General features: G+C 43.1%; 1 protein-coding gene across 1 annotated transcript; it reads left to right on the top strand.

Annotated features, from left to right (window-relative positions):
• Positions 1-558: 558 nt before the first annotated feature.
• Positions 559-12970, top strand: LOC120434372. Its single transcript, XM_039602374.1, has 7 exons — positions 559-684; positions 1537-1646; positions 5871-5953; positions 6034-6149; positions 12138-12240; positions 12322-12483; positions 12861-12970. Exons 1-7 carry the CDS (start codon positions 559-561, stop codon positions 12968-12970), a joined length of 810 nt encoding a protein of 269 aa, XP_039458308.1.
• The last annotated feature ends 3069 nt before the right edge of the window (positions 12971-16039 follow it).

Here is a 16039-nt window from a genome sequence, read left to right as displayed (position 1 = left end):
CTCAGTTACTTTGACACAAAAGCATCTGCTGTGATGTTCACAATTCTGATGAAGTCACACATGTATCAGTGCTGATAAATGATCAGAATTATAATATTTCTGACTGTCTGAGGCTAAATCGAATCGAATCAGGACTTTGAGAACCGGAATCGAATGGATTATAGAAATCAGTGATGATACCCAGCCCTAGTGAGCAGCCCAGGCCCGACAGAAGTGGATGTAGCTGTAGCTTTTTGCCATGGGCGCACCGGTGCACCCATGGCAAAAAGTTAGTCTAGAGCCCTGCAGGGCCTTTGCTGTTGTTTGAGGCCACGTACATTACACCAGGGCTTGTGCTGCCTGTTGAGGCCAGCTATATTACACAAGGGCCTATGTTGCTGGCTGAGGCCATTTGCATTTCACCACTGCCTGTGCTGCTTTCTGAGGACATCTAAAGCACACCAGGGCCTGTGCTGCATGCTGAGAAGAATTTCACCACAACAGAGCCTGTGCTTCTGGCTTAGGCCATTTTCCCCACACCAGGGCCAGTGATGCTGGCTGAGGCCCTCTACATCACACATGGGCCTGCACTTCCCCCTGAGTCCATTTACACCACACAAGTGGCTTTTGCTGCTGGCTGAGGCCTTCAACACCACATCAGGGCCTGTGCTATTGGTTGAGGCCATCTACATTACACGAGGGCTGGTGCTACCTGCTGAGGGCAGCTACATTACACCAGTGCAGCACAGGCCCTGATGTTGTGAAGATGGGCTCAGTCAGATGCACAGGCCCTGTTGTAATGTGAATGTGCTGCTGGCTGGTGACGTCAGCAAGCCGCTCTCCTCTGCCCATTATATCTCAGGATCATTATATCTCTCCTGTCGGGGTGGTGCTCATTACGGGCCCACGTACCTGTCATCTCCACACCCGCTGCCATCTCGACACCTGCCTATCTTTGTAATCCCGAGCCCTACTTAAGACGGCAGCACTGTGCTACTCGTCGCTGGATCGTTGAGCTATCAGCGTCAATCACTCAGTTGTCTAAAAATCTGAATCTGTTAGTTGTTTTCCGTCAGTTCGTCTCTGTCTTCTCTACAAGGATTCCTGGTCTGCGCCTGAGTCCGTTAACTAATCGTGACAAAAACCTATTTTTGATAAGACTGTTTTAGCTCAGTCAGCTGCCCAACCTTCAGCTCAGTCGTTATCTCAGTTAGCTGTTCAGTTAGCTGTTCAGTCCATAGCTCAGCCGCCCACAGCACAGTCTGCTGCTCAGCCGCCCACAGCGCAGTCTCATCACCACAGCCATCCACTCAACTTCCACCCTAACAACTACTTCAGCCGTTAGCTCTGCCCGTAGCTCTGCCATTAGCACAGCTTGCAGATCAGCCTTTAGCACAGTCTGTAGTTCAGTTATCGGCTCAGGTTTCAGCTCAACAGTCAGTTCAGCCACCCATCCAGCCACCATCTCCACCCACTCATTCTAAGGAGGGAGACTTTAATTGCTGTCTGGTCCTGCCTCATCTGGTCCTGCGGTTGCTACGCCGCCATCTGATCTAGGTCCAGCGCCTCAACATTGCCGGCCACTTTCCAGGCCACTGGCTGGACGTCATCACCGTCATAGGCAGCCTCCTGAACAATGTCGCCACCACCGCTGCCTTCAGATCTGGGTAGTTGGAGTCAGCTGAATACTTTTAGAATCATCTTTTCTGACAGGATGGTTAAAACTTACAGCGTTTACCTGTCAGCTCTTTTGAAATAGATGTGCGTGTTTTGTTTTGTTTTCCACTCACCTGTTGTTTGTTGGTTTGTGTTTTAATCAGAAATATTGCTACGAATTCAGAGAACCTAACTGACAACACGACCTTTCTGAAACACTTCAACCAGAACTTGCAGAGAAACAACAAAGCATGTTTCTTTTCTTTGTACAGTTTTGGGGCTGATTGTTCTTTTTACACCAAACTGTCCATAAATGATTTGAGCTTTGAATGCACTCAATACATGATGTGTACATTGAATCCATGAAGTGTCAATGGCAGAGGTCTGAATTAAATGTTTCATCATCAGAGACGTCTTTGTGTTGCATGCGTGTCCATTTCACACTTTGGAGACACAAAGTGTGAAACAGACACAGTGGACCGGTGTGTGTATCACACATTCAGCTGTGATATCAGGTTTGATGATTCAGGTTCCTGCTGGGTGAGGTGTTCTGGGCATGTCCCACTGAGTGGAGGCTCCAGAGCAGACCCATGACATGCTGGAGAGATTATGTCCCTCGGCTGATCAAGTTTTACACCTGCTAAGTTCATAAACTGAGTGGTCAAAGCTGTCCAACTGATGTTTAGGTTTACGTTTTTAAACTGTCTGTGACGGCACAAAACCCTCATTTGGTGTCCTCGTCCAAGAAACACACAAGAAACGGGCAGAAGATTTGATGAACTGACCATCAGACACAGAGAAAGTCCTTATTGCCAACCCAGCATTTGAGGCAAGCCCAAAGATTCTTGTGATTCACAATATCAAAAGTAAAAAAACTCTTGACAATCCCAAAGACTTTGGGGAACATATTCTGTGGAAGGTTTGCGTCGTGTTACATCTGCATAAAACTAACACAGCATTTCATGAAAATAACATCATGATAGTGAGGTGGTCTGCAGCTGGTTTGCTGCTTCAGGACCTGGACCACGTGCTGTAATAGATGCAACCATGAAGTCTGCTCTCTACTATGAAATCCTGAAGTTGAATTTCCAGTCACCACGTCAAAACATACCAACAAGTCCACCTGTGAATGGTTCAAGAAGACAAAATGAAGGTTTTGGAGCGGTTTAGTCGAAGTCTGGACTTAAATCAGATTGAGATGTTTTGGCATAACCTTAAACAGAGCGTTCATGCTTGAAAACCCTTCAGTGTAGCTGAATTGCAATTAGATTAGATTAGATGATTGGACTGAAGCAATGATGTCAGCACTGACTAGGACACTGTGAAAAAGTGGAATTGATGTGATGAATAGACTAGTACCCAAACACCCAGGTAAGCAGACAGATGAATGCTTACAGATCTTCATTACTGAACTTACACATCTTCATAGTAACATAGGTGTAATTATACAAACGTATAATGTTTCTTGAGGACAGATCGACGACTTGTCCAGGGTGTAGCCTTCCTCAGTTTGGTCTTCATTTCATTTTTTTCATATATTGACAGCCTCTGAATCTTGCATTTGGGCCCAAATGAATAAAGATGGAGAAATGTTTTGCATGTACTAAATGCCAGGACTGACAAGGATGCCTCCTGGACGTCTCCTGGGTGAGGTGATCTGGGCGAGTCCCGGGGGGGGGGGGCCGGGGCAGACCCAGGACACACTGGAGAGATTATATCTCTCAGCTGGCCTGGAAACTCTTTGATTTTCCCCCAGACTAGCTGGAGGAGAGGGAGGTCTTGGCTTCTCTGCTTAGGCTGCTCCCCCCGCGACCCGGCCCTGGATAACCGGAAGATGGATGGATGTAACAAAAATGCATGGTACAACCACTAATTTTACAGCTTTACTTTTAATTCAAGTCATACACCAAACACCACAAATGAAGATATTATGGTTTCACTGAAATTATTACAGTGCATCTTGAAGAAGAAATAAGAAACAAGTGTATAACTGTTTTTCAGTTATTTTTTTCTTGTCTACTACTTTACTTTACTTTGTCCACAATGTGGTGAAAAAACGATTTGTGACATTAAAGTTTTAAACTCATGGCTGTTAAACTGTGGCCTGTTAAAAGTGTCGCAGTGACCGAGTGCATACTTGAACTTTTTCTAAAATAAACACAGCCACAGGTGTATAAAATCCATGCAGAAGTCTAAAAACATTTGTAAACGAATGACTCACTCTCAGGAGCTCAGTGATACGATAGGTCCAGCTGTGAAATGTCTTTACTACTAAATATTTTACAGCAACTGGGAACGACAGCAACTCAACCACAAAGAGGTAGACCATGTGTCAAGAGATGTATTCTAAAGCACTTCTTCAGTTGAGAATCAGAGAGGAGAAACACAATTTACTTGTATACAAGGGCAGCACAGAGCACCCGCAGTGAGAGTGAGGGCTCTGTGACACTCTGAGACTGCCCTGGTCTTTATTTATACATCAGTGGGTGTTTGTTCCTTACATTGGAATGTGGATGTTTAGGTGTGTGTGTGTGTGTGTGTGTGTGTGTGTGTGTGTGTGTGTGTGTGTGTGTGTGTGTGTGTGAGACCCCATAAACAACTTCCCTAAACCTGCTGGTCTGGAAGTCCAACAGTTCATCTAAACAAAATGCACTTAGCCTAAAACAGATACAGACACGGTTATCCTACCATAAAACAATAAGACAAGGTATGACCTCTCCCATGCTCCCAAAATGTGGGTGTGAAAGCCAGAACACTCTGGAATGCACATAAAGGTCCTTGCAGCCTTCTACAGATCACACATCCTATCACTACACAATCGATTATACACCTCTAAGCATATATGGAAACTTATATCATTAAAAGATTATACTGACTACTAAGTACAATTTTCCATTGACACCATGTAAAATCACAGAGCGAGGTCAGCAGATGCTGAGGCACATAGTCAGCAGAGGTCACCAACTTTCTGTGGAGTCAGTCATTACAGACCTCCAAACTTCATGTTAGCTCAAGAACAGAGCGTAGAGGCTTCATGGAATGGGCTTCCTGTTCGAAAAGGCCTACGCACCGGTGCAGAAAACAAGCTCCATAAAGACATAGATGAGTGACTTTGGCCTTCACAGTCCTGACCTCAACCTGATAGAACAATTATGGGATGTATTAGAGCAGAGAATATAAGTCCGGTCTTACACCTCCATTCACCACAATGTTAGCAATTTGCTCACCTAAAATAATTTTTGTTTTTTGAGATATGGTGGAGCTATGTGACTTTATTTACCTCACCAAGGGGGCAACTGCTTCACTTTGACTTCTTGCATTAAACCTCGCATTAGAGTCATGTACTCAGTGAATATACATCCACATTATCATTGCTTTTTACTACACAGACCTATGTTTCCTATACTCATTTTAAGTGGTGTATAAGTTTAGATGAAAACCATGAAAAATGATAGCACTGCACCAAGATGTCTGTTTTGAGATGTACTTTTAGAAACAGTTACTTATCATGCAGCCGAATAAATTACACAATCAGGTCAAACACACAAACCTCTGATCCATCGAGTCCAGGAAATGACTTTGAAATTTGGACACTAAATAGTTTCATTGATTTGATGTTTCAAAGTAAATGATTCTGGTTCGCTTCAGAGAAAATGTCCCTGACATGTCTCAAACACAACATCCAATGTGTAATTAATACAATCAATGCAAAATATCTGTTGCTCTAATTATTAAATAAGGACTAAAATAATGAATTTAATGAATAATGTAATTTGAGGGCAGGACACTATATTTAAATCAAACTGATCAGTGAAGTAAAACCAACAATTTTCTAATTCATTTTTCGGGTGATGACTCTCAATAAATGATCTCTGAAAGAAAGCTTATAAATGAGATTTGGATCAGAGCTCTAACACTTACTTATGAATTTTAAAATCTATTATTTATTTATTTAGTGTTTAACGGCTCATTTTCTGACCTAGCTCAAGTTTTTCTCATATTACTTTTCTTCATGTCTAAAAAGAACCTGAATACAAAACATTGTGATGACATATTTGGATAAAAGTTTGTGGAAAACAGTATTTTTTCCCCTGTGGTTTCTCAACAGTTGTTTTGGATGTGTATGAACTTTTTTCCATCCCACAAAATGGGAAGGGCCACGATGATTGCACAAACTTTTGGGTGACAGTTGTGATCAGTAGCTGCTTCTCATGTGGATTACCTTTAACTGCTAGTGCAGCTTTGTTGTTGGACGATTTAAAAATGTGCATCAAATATTTTGCATTTGCTCTTCTTTGGTTTCCTGGAGTGCTGCACGGTGAAAACAACAAGTAATTTCACAGACAAACATTTACACTGGTCGATAACGAATGCACTTACTTCAGTGTTGTGTTTCAGCACAGAGCACCACACAGGCCTGTGATGCTCCCACACTGGACAGTGGCTTCTTTGCCCCAAAGCAAGAGACTTACTCTCATGGCACAAAGCTGAGCTACACCTGCAACGAAGGGTTGGTGGGCAACCAGCACATATCACGAAGGAAAATGGTCTCATCAGCCACAGTGTATAGGTAAGTGTCATGGCGGGGTACGCCAGTGTGTGAGTTTAACAGACCCAACAGCAGACACAGAGGGACACGGAACTTGACATAAATGTTTAAACAGAAAGCGAGCCTTTATTTCGGCAGTGCACAAGAAACAAAACAAGTAACATGGGCTGTGGCGGAAATAAACTAAATCCTAAACTGGGAATACTAGAACAGAACTATGAACATGATTTTGCACTTAAGCATGAGAGGAACTATGACATCAGAACATGAACAAGAAACATGAACATGCTCAGACCAAAATCATGACGAGACAAGAGGGGTGGTAACACAGACGATCCGACACAGACTGAATGAAACACAGAGACTAAATACCCACAGGAACGATTAGGGGAAGTGGAAGCACATGAGGGCAAACAGCTGACACACATGAACCTAATAACGGGACAGGGGAAGTGAAACTAAATACAAAGAACAAAGAGCACCAGACTCTATCAAAATAAAACGAGAAACATGACGGAGGCAGACATAATACCAACTTAATAACATGAACAAGGGAGACTGGAACATAAGGGGTGACGACAAGAAAGGATCTAGATAAACAAGGACTACAGACTGAGCAACTAAGGAACTTTAAAATAACTAGATGACTTAACATAAAAGGATGTCAAAATACAAGGCAACTCCTAAATCCTAACTAACAATAGTAACAACAAGAACTTAGCATGTCTTCAAAAGTACATATCAATGATGCAAAATGAACCCAAAATGCTGGGTCCCATACCCAGCCCGTGACAGTAAGTCCTGCAAATAGCTCTTCTTTCTTTTCTTGTTTGTCTTGGTTGAAATATTTACGCACAGATTTCATCAGACAGTAAGGTAGAATGATCCCCGTTTTTATTTTATGTGACTTTCATGTCATGCCAACATCAGTTTAAAATTCTAATTTATCAGATTTTCTTTTCTTTCTTTTTTTTGTATTATGTGTTTCACCAACTTAAAGAATTCTGGTCACCTTCTTCCCAAGCTCCTTAGACTTTCATGACCTGGATGACTGAGAACCTATACAGACACAATGAACATAATAAAGCCAAAGCCCTTATATACAGAACCTCACTGATCAGGAGATAATAAAGATAATAAAGATATAATTGTTATTATGAATGTTTCTGGGCACAAAGTCTACATTTTATGTGAACTTTTAAAAGAATATAAAATTGTTTACATGTCAGAATCAAAAAGTCCAACATTGCTTATTTTTATTCAGAATCTGATTGAAACCTATATGAAAGTTTAAAGATAATTTACCTCTTTTAAAAAATAATAAGGTGTGGAAAACATTGTTCAGAAATTTTGTCCATATTGACATGATAGTATCCTGTAACACAACTGATGCAGATTTGCAGATTTAACATTGAGCACATTGACATAAAGAGACGAGGACAGTGAGAGCGAAAACAAAAGATTTAGTACTTACAGCAGTAACAGGGAGTGAAAAGTGGTGACTAGAGAATAAATGCTTAGTGCATCACATGAATGTCCCTAACAGTCTAAATCTAGTATGTAAGGAGAGGAGTTTTAAATTTAATTCTGCATTTTAAAGGAGCCAATAAAGTAAAGATACAGGAGGAGTATAATGGTTCTTTCTAGTCCCTGACAGTACTCTTGCTGCAGTATTTTGGGTTAAGTGCAAAGTATCTGTAAGTATCCGGTTAGACACCACAGTATGCAGACTATGATGAAAATTATTGGTCACCAAAATTAATACTGGTCAACACAGAACACATTTGACAAGAAAGCTGTTAATAAGGGCATTTTGTCATTTTTGTTTTCAGGTCCTCACAGTTTTTTGATCCATGCCTCAACATGCAGCACTTTTTATGTTTAGTGTTTAAGGACTGGGGCGGGGGGAATAAATGTCCATCAGGGAGGGGAGAGCGTAGCCAATGATCTTCTGTGCTGCCTTAACTACACTCTGAAGCCTCGCTCTATCTGCCTTGGTGCAGCTGCCGTACCATACCGTGATGCAGTAGGTTAGCAGGCTCTCAATAGACGAGCGGTAGAAGGTCAGCAGCAGGTTGGAGTTCAGCTTGTACTTCCTGAGGACCCTCAGGAAGTGCAGCCGCTGTTGGGCCTTCTTGACGACCGCTGAGATGTTGTCTGTCCAGGAGATGTCAGCAGAGATGAGGACACCAAGGAACCGGAAGGTGTGGACCCTCTCCACACACTCCCCGTTGATGTAAAGGGGGGCTAAGTCAGTGCTGTGCCTCCTGAAGTCGACAATGAGCTCTTTGGTTTTCTTAGTGTTCAGTGTCAGGTTGTTTTCTGAACACCATGCTGCCAGCTTCAGGACTTCCTCTCTGTAGTCTGCCTCGTCTCCCTTTGAGATGAGTCCAACTACCGTGGTGTCATCAGCAAACTTGATGATGAGATTGTTGTTGTGGGTCGAACTGCAGTCGTGGGTGTAGAGAGAATACAGGAGGGGGCTCAGCACACAGCCCTGTGGGGAGCCGGTGCTCAGTGTGCGAGTGGAGGAGAGATGAGTGCGGAGCCTCACAGTCTGGGGCCGGTTTGTGAGAAAGTCCTTTATCCAGGCACATGTGAGAGGAGGGAGGCCAAGAGTGACCAGTTTGGTGATGAGGATGTCCAGGATGATTGTATTAAAGGCTGAGCTGTAGTCCACAAAGGGCATTCGGACGTAGGAAGTGAACACCCTCATCATTGAAAGAATGTCCACTGGCCTGTAGGTGTGAATAGACTGCAGAGTCCTGGCATGACTCTTTAATGTGCCAACAAAGGAACTGTGATAGTGCAGGTGCAAGGAGTAGAAGTAGTAGTGGAGATGCTTTGGGTCAAGTAACAGATGGTGCACAAGACAAGTGAAGAAGAGAGTGCACGCAGGGTGGAGTGGGTGGAGATGAATGTCAGAGGTGAACTGGGAGAGAATGATAGCAGCAAGAGTGAAAGGGAAGGTTTATGAGACAGCAGTGAAACCAGCTCTGATGTATGATTTAAAGATGGTGGCACCGATAAAACAACAGGAAGTGGAGCTGGAGGCATCAGTGTGGGTTTTCATCAGGTGTGACCAGGACAAGAAATGAGTACATCATAGGGACAGCTCAGGTTGTTCAGTTTGGAGATGAAGTCAGAGATGCGAGGCTGAGATGGTTTGGACATGTGCAGAGGAGAGATAGTGGAGATATTGGACAAAGGATGTTGAAGATGGAGCTGCCAAGCAGGAAGAAAAGAAAAAGACCTCAGAAGTGGCTCTTAGACGTGGGGCAACAGGAGATGCAGAGGGTTGTTGTGACAGAAGACGATATTAGAGACAGGATGATTCACTGTGATGACATATCAGGGAGCTGCCAGCAGGACTGATTTACAAGTCAAATAATTTATAAAGTGATGCTAACTGATGTGTTGTCTGCGTTATCTGCTCTGTATCCTGTAGGATCTTCTGCCACCTCGGGCTCAAATAACAGAGACAACAGTCCCATAAACAATAAGTTGCTTGCAACCTTTTCCACTTAATCAACATATACATCAAATTCAGTTTCTATATTTAATTTATTTATCTGAATGACAACAGGCGGCTGGATTGGAATTAGAAGCCAGTGTTAATGAAAGAATAAATGAATTAAAGTTGTTGATCAAAAATGATTCATGTAGGTACTTTGTACAGGAATTCATAGATTTGGAAAACTAAACAGCCAAGTACACAATGTTCATTTTATTACAATCACTTGTGTTGTTGTTGTTGCTGTAATTGTTCCACTGAGATGGTTTTACAACATTACCCTTTTTATTTTAGTTCAGTTGTGTGGAGCCTGCCCATACATTGAAAATGCTGTAATTGGGCTTCCCCAGGTCCTGTGGGGCTTGGCGGTGCTGCTGCCATAGGCCCCGGTCTGGATGGGCCTGGGCTCCCTTGCCTTGGTGGGTACCAGAGGACGGGGGTGCCTACTGGGGTCAGCGGGGAGTTGGCCCTAAGGAGGGCATCTTGCCCTCCTTCTTTTCCTCCCCATCCCCGGCTGCCTCCCTCTTCCCTCTTCCCGCTCCACCACACCCACCCACACAGGTAGGGCCTTGGGGTGCGGGTGTGTCACCAGGGTGCAGGGGAGGCATTCCCCCCCTCTGTCCCCTTCTGGCCACCTGTGCCTCAATTTTATTTCACAACTTAGACATCCACATTATTCACACTCTCATACACACACACATATATATATATATATAGGGCCTTGAGGGTGACTGACGTTAACGGCGTCCAGAGGACGGTCTGTGTATTCAACCCTACCTCTGGCGCGGTGCCCACCTCTCAATTTTAAATCCATGTAGACATTGAGGGTTCTCGGGAGGGGCCGTGCTAACACCTGCTGCTCTCTGGCAGCAGCACCATGCCCTCCCTTGTTTTAAATGCACTTTAGAACAACACACAGCAACACTACACATGAGCGGGAGGATGGAGGTATGGGGTCTTCACACACCCCGTTCTCTACTAGCCATCAGGGCGGGGGCTGGGAGGAGGTGTTGGCTGTCCGATTGGCCTCCCTGCTGCTGCGGAGCCTGGGGCGGTCTGCTTGCCTCCACCCCGGGGAAAGGGTCACATCTCTTGGGTCTGGTGCCGTTTCCCCCCTCTGGGGGCGAGGGTACCTTGACCCGGGGTATAGAGTATGTTTGGGGAGTATGATGTGTACATGTCTATGTATGTCTGTCCCTACGTTGGGTGAGTGCTGAGTGTTTGTATATGTGTGCATGAGGGTGGGAAAGCATGTTTATGTCTGTGTGTGCCTGTTTGTCTGTGTCTATATGTCAGGTCGGGTCTTAGACTCCACCTCCCTGGTACTCCCAGGCCCTCCAAGTGTGGAGGCCTATCTCCCCTCACCACACTCCCTGCTGGTAACTGATGCCCTCAGGGGTTGGTGCATTGGTGGTTCTTGGTGTCCGGGCTGGGCGCTCAGGTATGCACCAGCTCACTCCCGGTGGCTACTTGGCGGGGCCTGGTGCCTGTCGCTCGGTCAGGCCTCTTCGGGGCAAAGGGGCTCTCGGGCCTCCGGCCTCGGGCCTGCAACTCGGTTCACTCTGGCACAGCTGGCTGCCGGCAGAGCCGGCGGGCACGCCGGTGCAGCCCCTCTGGCTTCTGCCCGTGGCTACTGGGTGACCCCCTCGTCTGGGGATCTCCTCAGCCCTTCCCAGGAGGGTGGCACGGATGCCCCTCGGTGGTACTCCTTGGGCTCTCGCACTCTGGGGCCTCTGGATGTCTGGAGCCTGGATCTCCTCCATGCCTGCTTCATGCCCTGGGGACGGGGCTATGGCCCTCCACACCCTCTAGCAGACTGTTACATGGGGAAACCTTTTGTATACAAGCGCTGATCCACACAGGTGTGCACACGGGTGTTCACTGTTCGTGAGACATAAACTACACCTTTCTTAGCTGCTACTTCAAAGCACATTGTGCGCTGTCTGTCCCTGCGTGCTGCACAACAACTTTCAATATTTAGTATTTACTGCTGTTCACACTTAGCTAGATTAACGTGATGGTGTTGTGTTTAGTATGTTGCTTTGTTTTTGTTTGGTTTTTTTTTGCTTGTCTTCTCTTCTTTTTCTCTCAACAGGTGATCCAGGAGATTTTTTTCTTTCTCTTTGTCTTTGTAAGTGCCCTTTCTCACTGTCCCTTTTCCCTTCTGTTTTCTTTTCCTTCCTCTCTTTCTTTCTCCCTTTCCTATCCCCCAGTCATGTCTGTCCCATCTGTAACAACTGAAAATAAAATAAATAATAACAACAAAGTTTGATCAAATGGACCAATACGGCAATGCCATGATGATCCATTTGGCAAAATAAATCCATTTGGTATCCTTGTTGGTCTTCAGACAACAATTCTGACGGCTAAAGAACCAAATGGGACAGACAAAAAAAAAAGAAAAAAAAAAAAAAGAAAATGCTGTAATTGTGGAAGAAGGTCCAGGTGAAATACCAGTGTAATTGTTATTACAAACTAACTGGTGCAGAGACTGTGAACTTTTACAGTGATGGTAACTGGTGTGAACTACCCACCTGTGAAGGTATAAAAAAATAATTTTCACTCCAAAAGTTTATTAAAAATGTTCTTCTCATGTTTGCTTTTCCTGTTTTTCTTTTTGCAGAAGCGTTCTGTGTAGTGGATCCTGCTCGATATGCTCGTTATGGTCTTGTAAAAGCTTCATCTGAATACATGCGGGAAGGAGAGACGAAGCCTTTTCCTTGTACAACAAAAGTCTATTATATCAATGTTTGGTGCACTAATAGAAGAATATTTTTGAGCACATGTAAGTATAGAAACAATCTCTTGATATTTTAACTTGTTTCTCTTTCAGTTTCTTTTTTCCTGTAACAGCTAACGTACATGAAAATGAATTCTCCAGGAACTGATTAACACATAATTTCAAGAGGAACAGTGAAAGATAAATAAATAAATACAAATTTCCCACACAGGAACATATTTAAATAGAAACCTAACATTTCTGATTTGTTAAAAGCTGCAGCTGATGTTTGTCTGTAGAATCGTCCCCAACTTCCAACAGCCAAACTCATCTGTTCACCTTTGTCCCAGCACATCACACAAAGGAGGAGATTCACTCTTTAACACAGGAAGAAAAATTCAGAATCAGAATCAGAAAGACTTTGGCTGTGTCTCAATTCCTAGGTCACATCCTTCGGAGACCGCATGTCACAGCGATGCAACAAAGGTTGTCCCAATTCATAGGCTCCTCCGAATCCGGACGCCAAATGCGTCCTTCATTTCCCCGAATTTGAAGGATGGGTCCAGTGTATCCTTTGATGCCCAACTTGTCCCAGAATTCATAGCGTGGCCCAGCCAATTCCAGTTTCCAACAATGGCAGCAGCTACTTTCTTTTCAATACTTTAAATTATTAATCATAATGTTTCCACGATAACAAAAATATTTTTCAAACACTGCAATGGTGGAGGAGCGTGGCTAAAGAGTTTAAAATATCATCTTTCTGGGTCACAAAATAAACTTTTAACATATTTTCAGGCAAGATTGTAGCTGTGTAAACATCAAATATCTGCCCACCAGCTCGACAGCTGACCGGGAGGTCGAGGCTCACTAAAGCCAGCAAGAACAGCAAACTCCCGGCACATCGTTTTCAGATCCCCGCCGTCTTTCGCTACTCAGGTTAAACATGATATATAAGTCATTTAGATAACTTAAAAATTGTTTGACTTTTTCAGTGTTTCATTTCTTCCTGAGTAAATCGGTTTGGCTGAGATTAAAGTTATAGTTTTCACACAGCTGAATAAACGTCAAACAGAGAACTGATTAAACAGAAGTGTGAGAAGTGTGAACCTCAGACAGCGAGGTTAAAGGTACCTGTTGCTGAAAATGCTCTTCAGATTGTCCAGTGTGTTATGCAGGGAGTGGGAGTCATTTTCCATGATTGCCAGCAAATGTTAAAATGGCATAAAAGTAAAACATGAGGAATAAAAGCAGTCTGGCTCTATAAGAACAGAGAGGATTTTCCTTATGGCTTATCTTTAAAATGCAGTGAGTCAGTCCTCACTAATAAAGTTTATTGGATCTGAGCTGCTAACTCAAATAGTCACTTTGTTGCTTTTGTCTGATTATGTTTATGTTTATTTTTTATGTAAGTGTCATTTTTTGATTTATTTTTCAAATAAATAAATTTCTATTTAAATTGTTTTTTTACACTGCCGTTTAATTGTTAATATATAACAACAAGTATGACAACACAACCTTTCTGAAACACTTCAGCCAGTTCCTGCAGAGCAACAACAGAACATGTTTCTTTTCTTTGTACAGTTTTGGGGCTGATTGTTCTTTAAACACCACACTAACTTTTAATGCACTCAACACATGATGTGTACATTGTATCCATAAAGTGTCGATGGCAGAGGTCTGAATTAACTGTTTCATCATCAGAGACGTCTTTGTGTTGCCTTGTCTGCTAACTGTGTGGAGCTGGGGGGTTTTCTTTTTTACATAGTCAAGCAGACAAGACTGCTTTATGACTTTTTTTTCAGAACAGAAAATGTTCAGAAGCTATTCCCAGTTTTTCTGGTAAATTATCTCCTAAAAACCATGCAAATAAAATGTGCATCTCGTCATCTAACCAGCATCGTACCTGAATTGTTACTTAATCAAAAGCAATCAATACCAACCAATGGAAAAACTCATGTATATTAAGACAAGTCATAACATTAGACTGAAAACATTCTTTGTAGTAAATGTTTGTTAACAGACTAACAATACAGTGCTCAGCTGAAAAAACCTGGATTTCAACATCCAGGACAGGACAAAGGAGTGGCTGAGGCTTAAATACACAGAGAATGGTTATTGGGGCAGAGTGGAGACACAGACGAAATTTATAAGGGACAACGACACAGGGGATGTTAATCTAAACACCGAGCCCCAGAGACAAAGGACTAACAAAATAAAACAGGAAATAACTGAACACAGGAACAACTAACACAGAAACTAATTCCAGAGGAGCTGTCACTACAACCCCCCCAGCGGCCACCTTTGGCAAGACTGTAATAAGGTTGCATAAAACTGGTGCATCACAGGGCCAACAAGGAACGGGCAACAGTTCACACTCTTATATGATCTAATACTTCTTTGTCTTTCCTGAACAAGTTTGCTCTTAAAGTTAACTCCATCCTGGGAGAGTGAATGTTAAACTGCTTCTGCTCAGCTCTGCAGAGAATTATTATTTCGTTTTCATATGTCCCTATTTTCAGTGATATCAACCATAATAGCAGGAAATTGACAAAGCATGTAATTATTTTCTTTCTCTTCTTCTCACCATATTTCTCAAGTGAATTTCCTGGAGGAACCCACCCAAGGGATAAATAAAGTTTCATCTAATCTAAGTAACCTATATTTGACAACAGGATGTAATATTCACAAGTCAGAGCTGAAAATAAAACCACAAAAGATGAGATACAAAACTTTATTTCACAACTAACACTTTAAAAGGAGGATTTTAGACAAAGACTGAGGGAGGGCTGTCACGGTACTGGGTCGTGTGACCCAGTGTTTGAGTTTTATTGTATTTTGTTTTCTATTCGTGTTCTGGTTTGAGTTTAGTTTACCTTATTAAGTGCTACGATGCCTAGACTGCTGTGTTAGTCCTTTGCTTTGCAGATCCTTTTGTCTTCTCCCCTGTTCTAAGTCTCCCTGCTTCATTAATTTGTGACTGCCAAATTAATGTGTTAGAGCGATTTACAAAAACTCCTGGTTGTGTTATGTGGGTTCAAGTATCAAGAGTTGGCCCTGAAAATCATGCTTTATGTCTCTGTGGTGCTGGTTAAATTTATGTCATGTCTGCATCTTGTAATGTTTCCTGTTTATTTGGAAGTCTTGTTTCCATGTTCTATGTACTTAGCTTTCACTTCCACTGTGGCGTCATTATGTTCATTCCAGTCAGCTGTTGTCCTCATGTGTCTCCACTTCCCCTGATCACCTCGTGTGTGTATTTAAGCCCTCAGTCTTCCTGTGCTCAGTGTGGTGTCGTCTGTGTTCCCTTCCCCATGTCTAGGTTTAGACTTCATAGTGTCCCTTCATGTTTTAGAGTATTTTCAGCGTTCATAGCTTTCACAGTCTCTCCAGTCTCGTAATAGTTTAGTCATAGTTTTCTTAGTCTGCGCTCTACCAGTTTGCTTACTTAATTTTTGTATGCTCTCTTATCAGCCCCAAATAAAGGCTGGTTTTTCGTTAAAGTAATTCCGTCTCCTCGTCAGTGTCCACACCTAAGTCCTCCACTCATTCTCCATTCGGTCTGCCTCCCGCAGACCGTGACAGTGGCGAGCTATGTTCCCAGGGAGGACAAATCTGTCCACAC

This window comes from Oreochromis aureus, linkage group 18 (assembly GCF_013358895.1).
Source record: "Oreochromis aureus strain Israel breed Guangdong linkage group 18, ZZ_aureus, whole genome shotgun sequence".
Classification (NCBI taxonomy): Eukaryota; Metazoa; Chordata; class Actinopteri; order Cichliformes; family Cichlidae; genus Oreochromis; species Oreochromis aureus.
Note: the sequence above shows the minus strand (reverse complement) of the source record. Positions and strands in the feature narration are given on the sequence as shown.

Excerpts from the sequence above, each read along its gene's own strand:
- LOC120434372 (XM_039602374.1), top strand. The coding sequence starts at position 559 with ATGGGCCTGCACTTCCCCCTGAGTCCATTTACACCACACAAGTGGCTT. Across the intron at positions 685-1,536 it reads TCTACATTACACGAGGGCTG|GTCCAGCGCCTCAACATTGC; the intron begins GTGCTACCTGCT and ends CATCTGATCTAG. Across the intron at positions 12,484-12,860 it reads AAGAATATTTTTGAGCACAT|GTCACATCCTTCGGAGACCG; the intron begins GTAAGTATAGAA and ends CTCAATTCCTAG.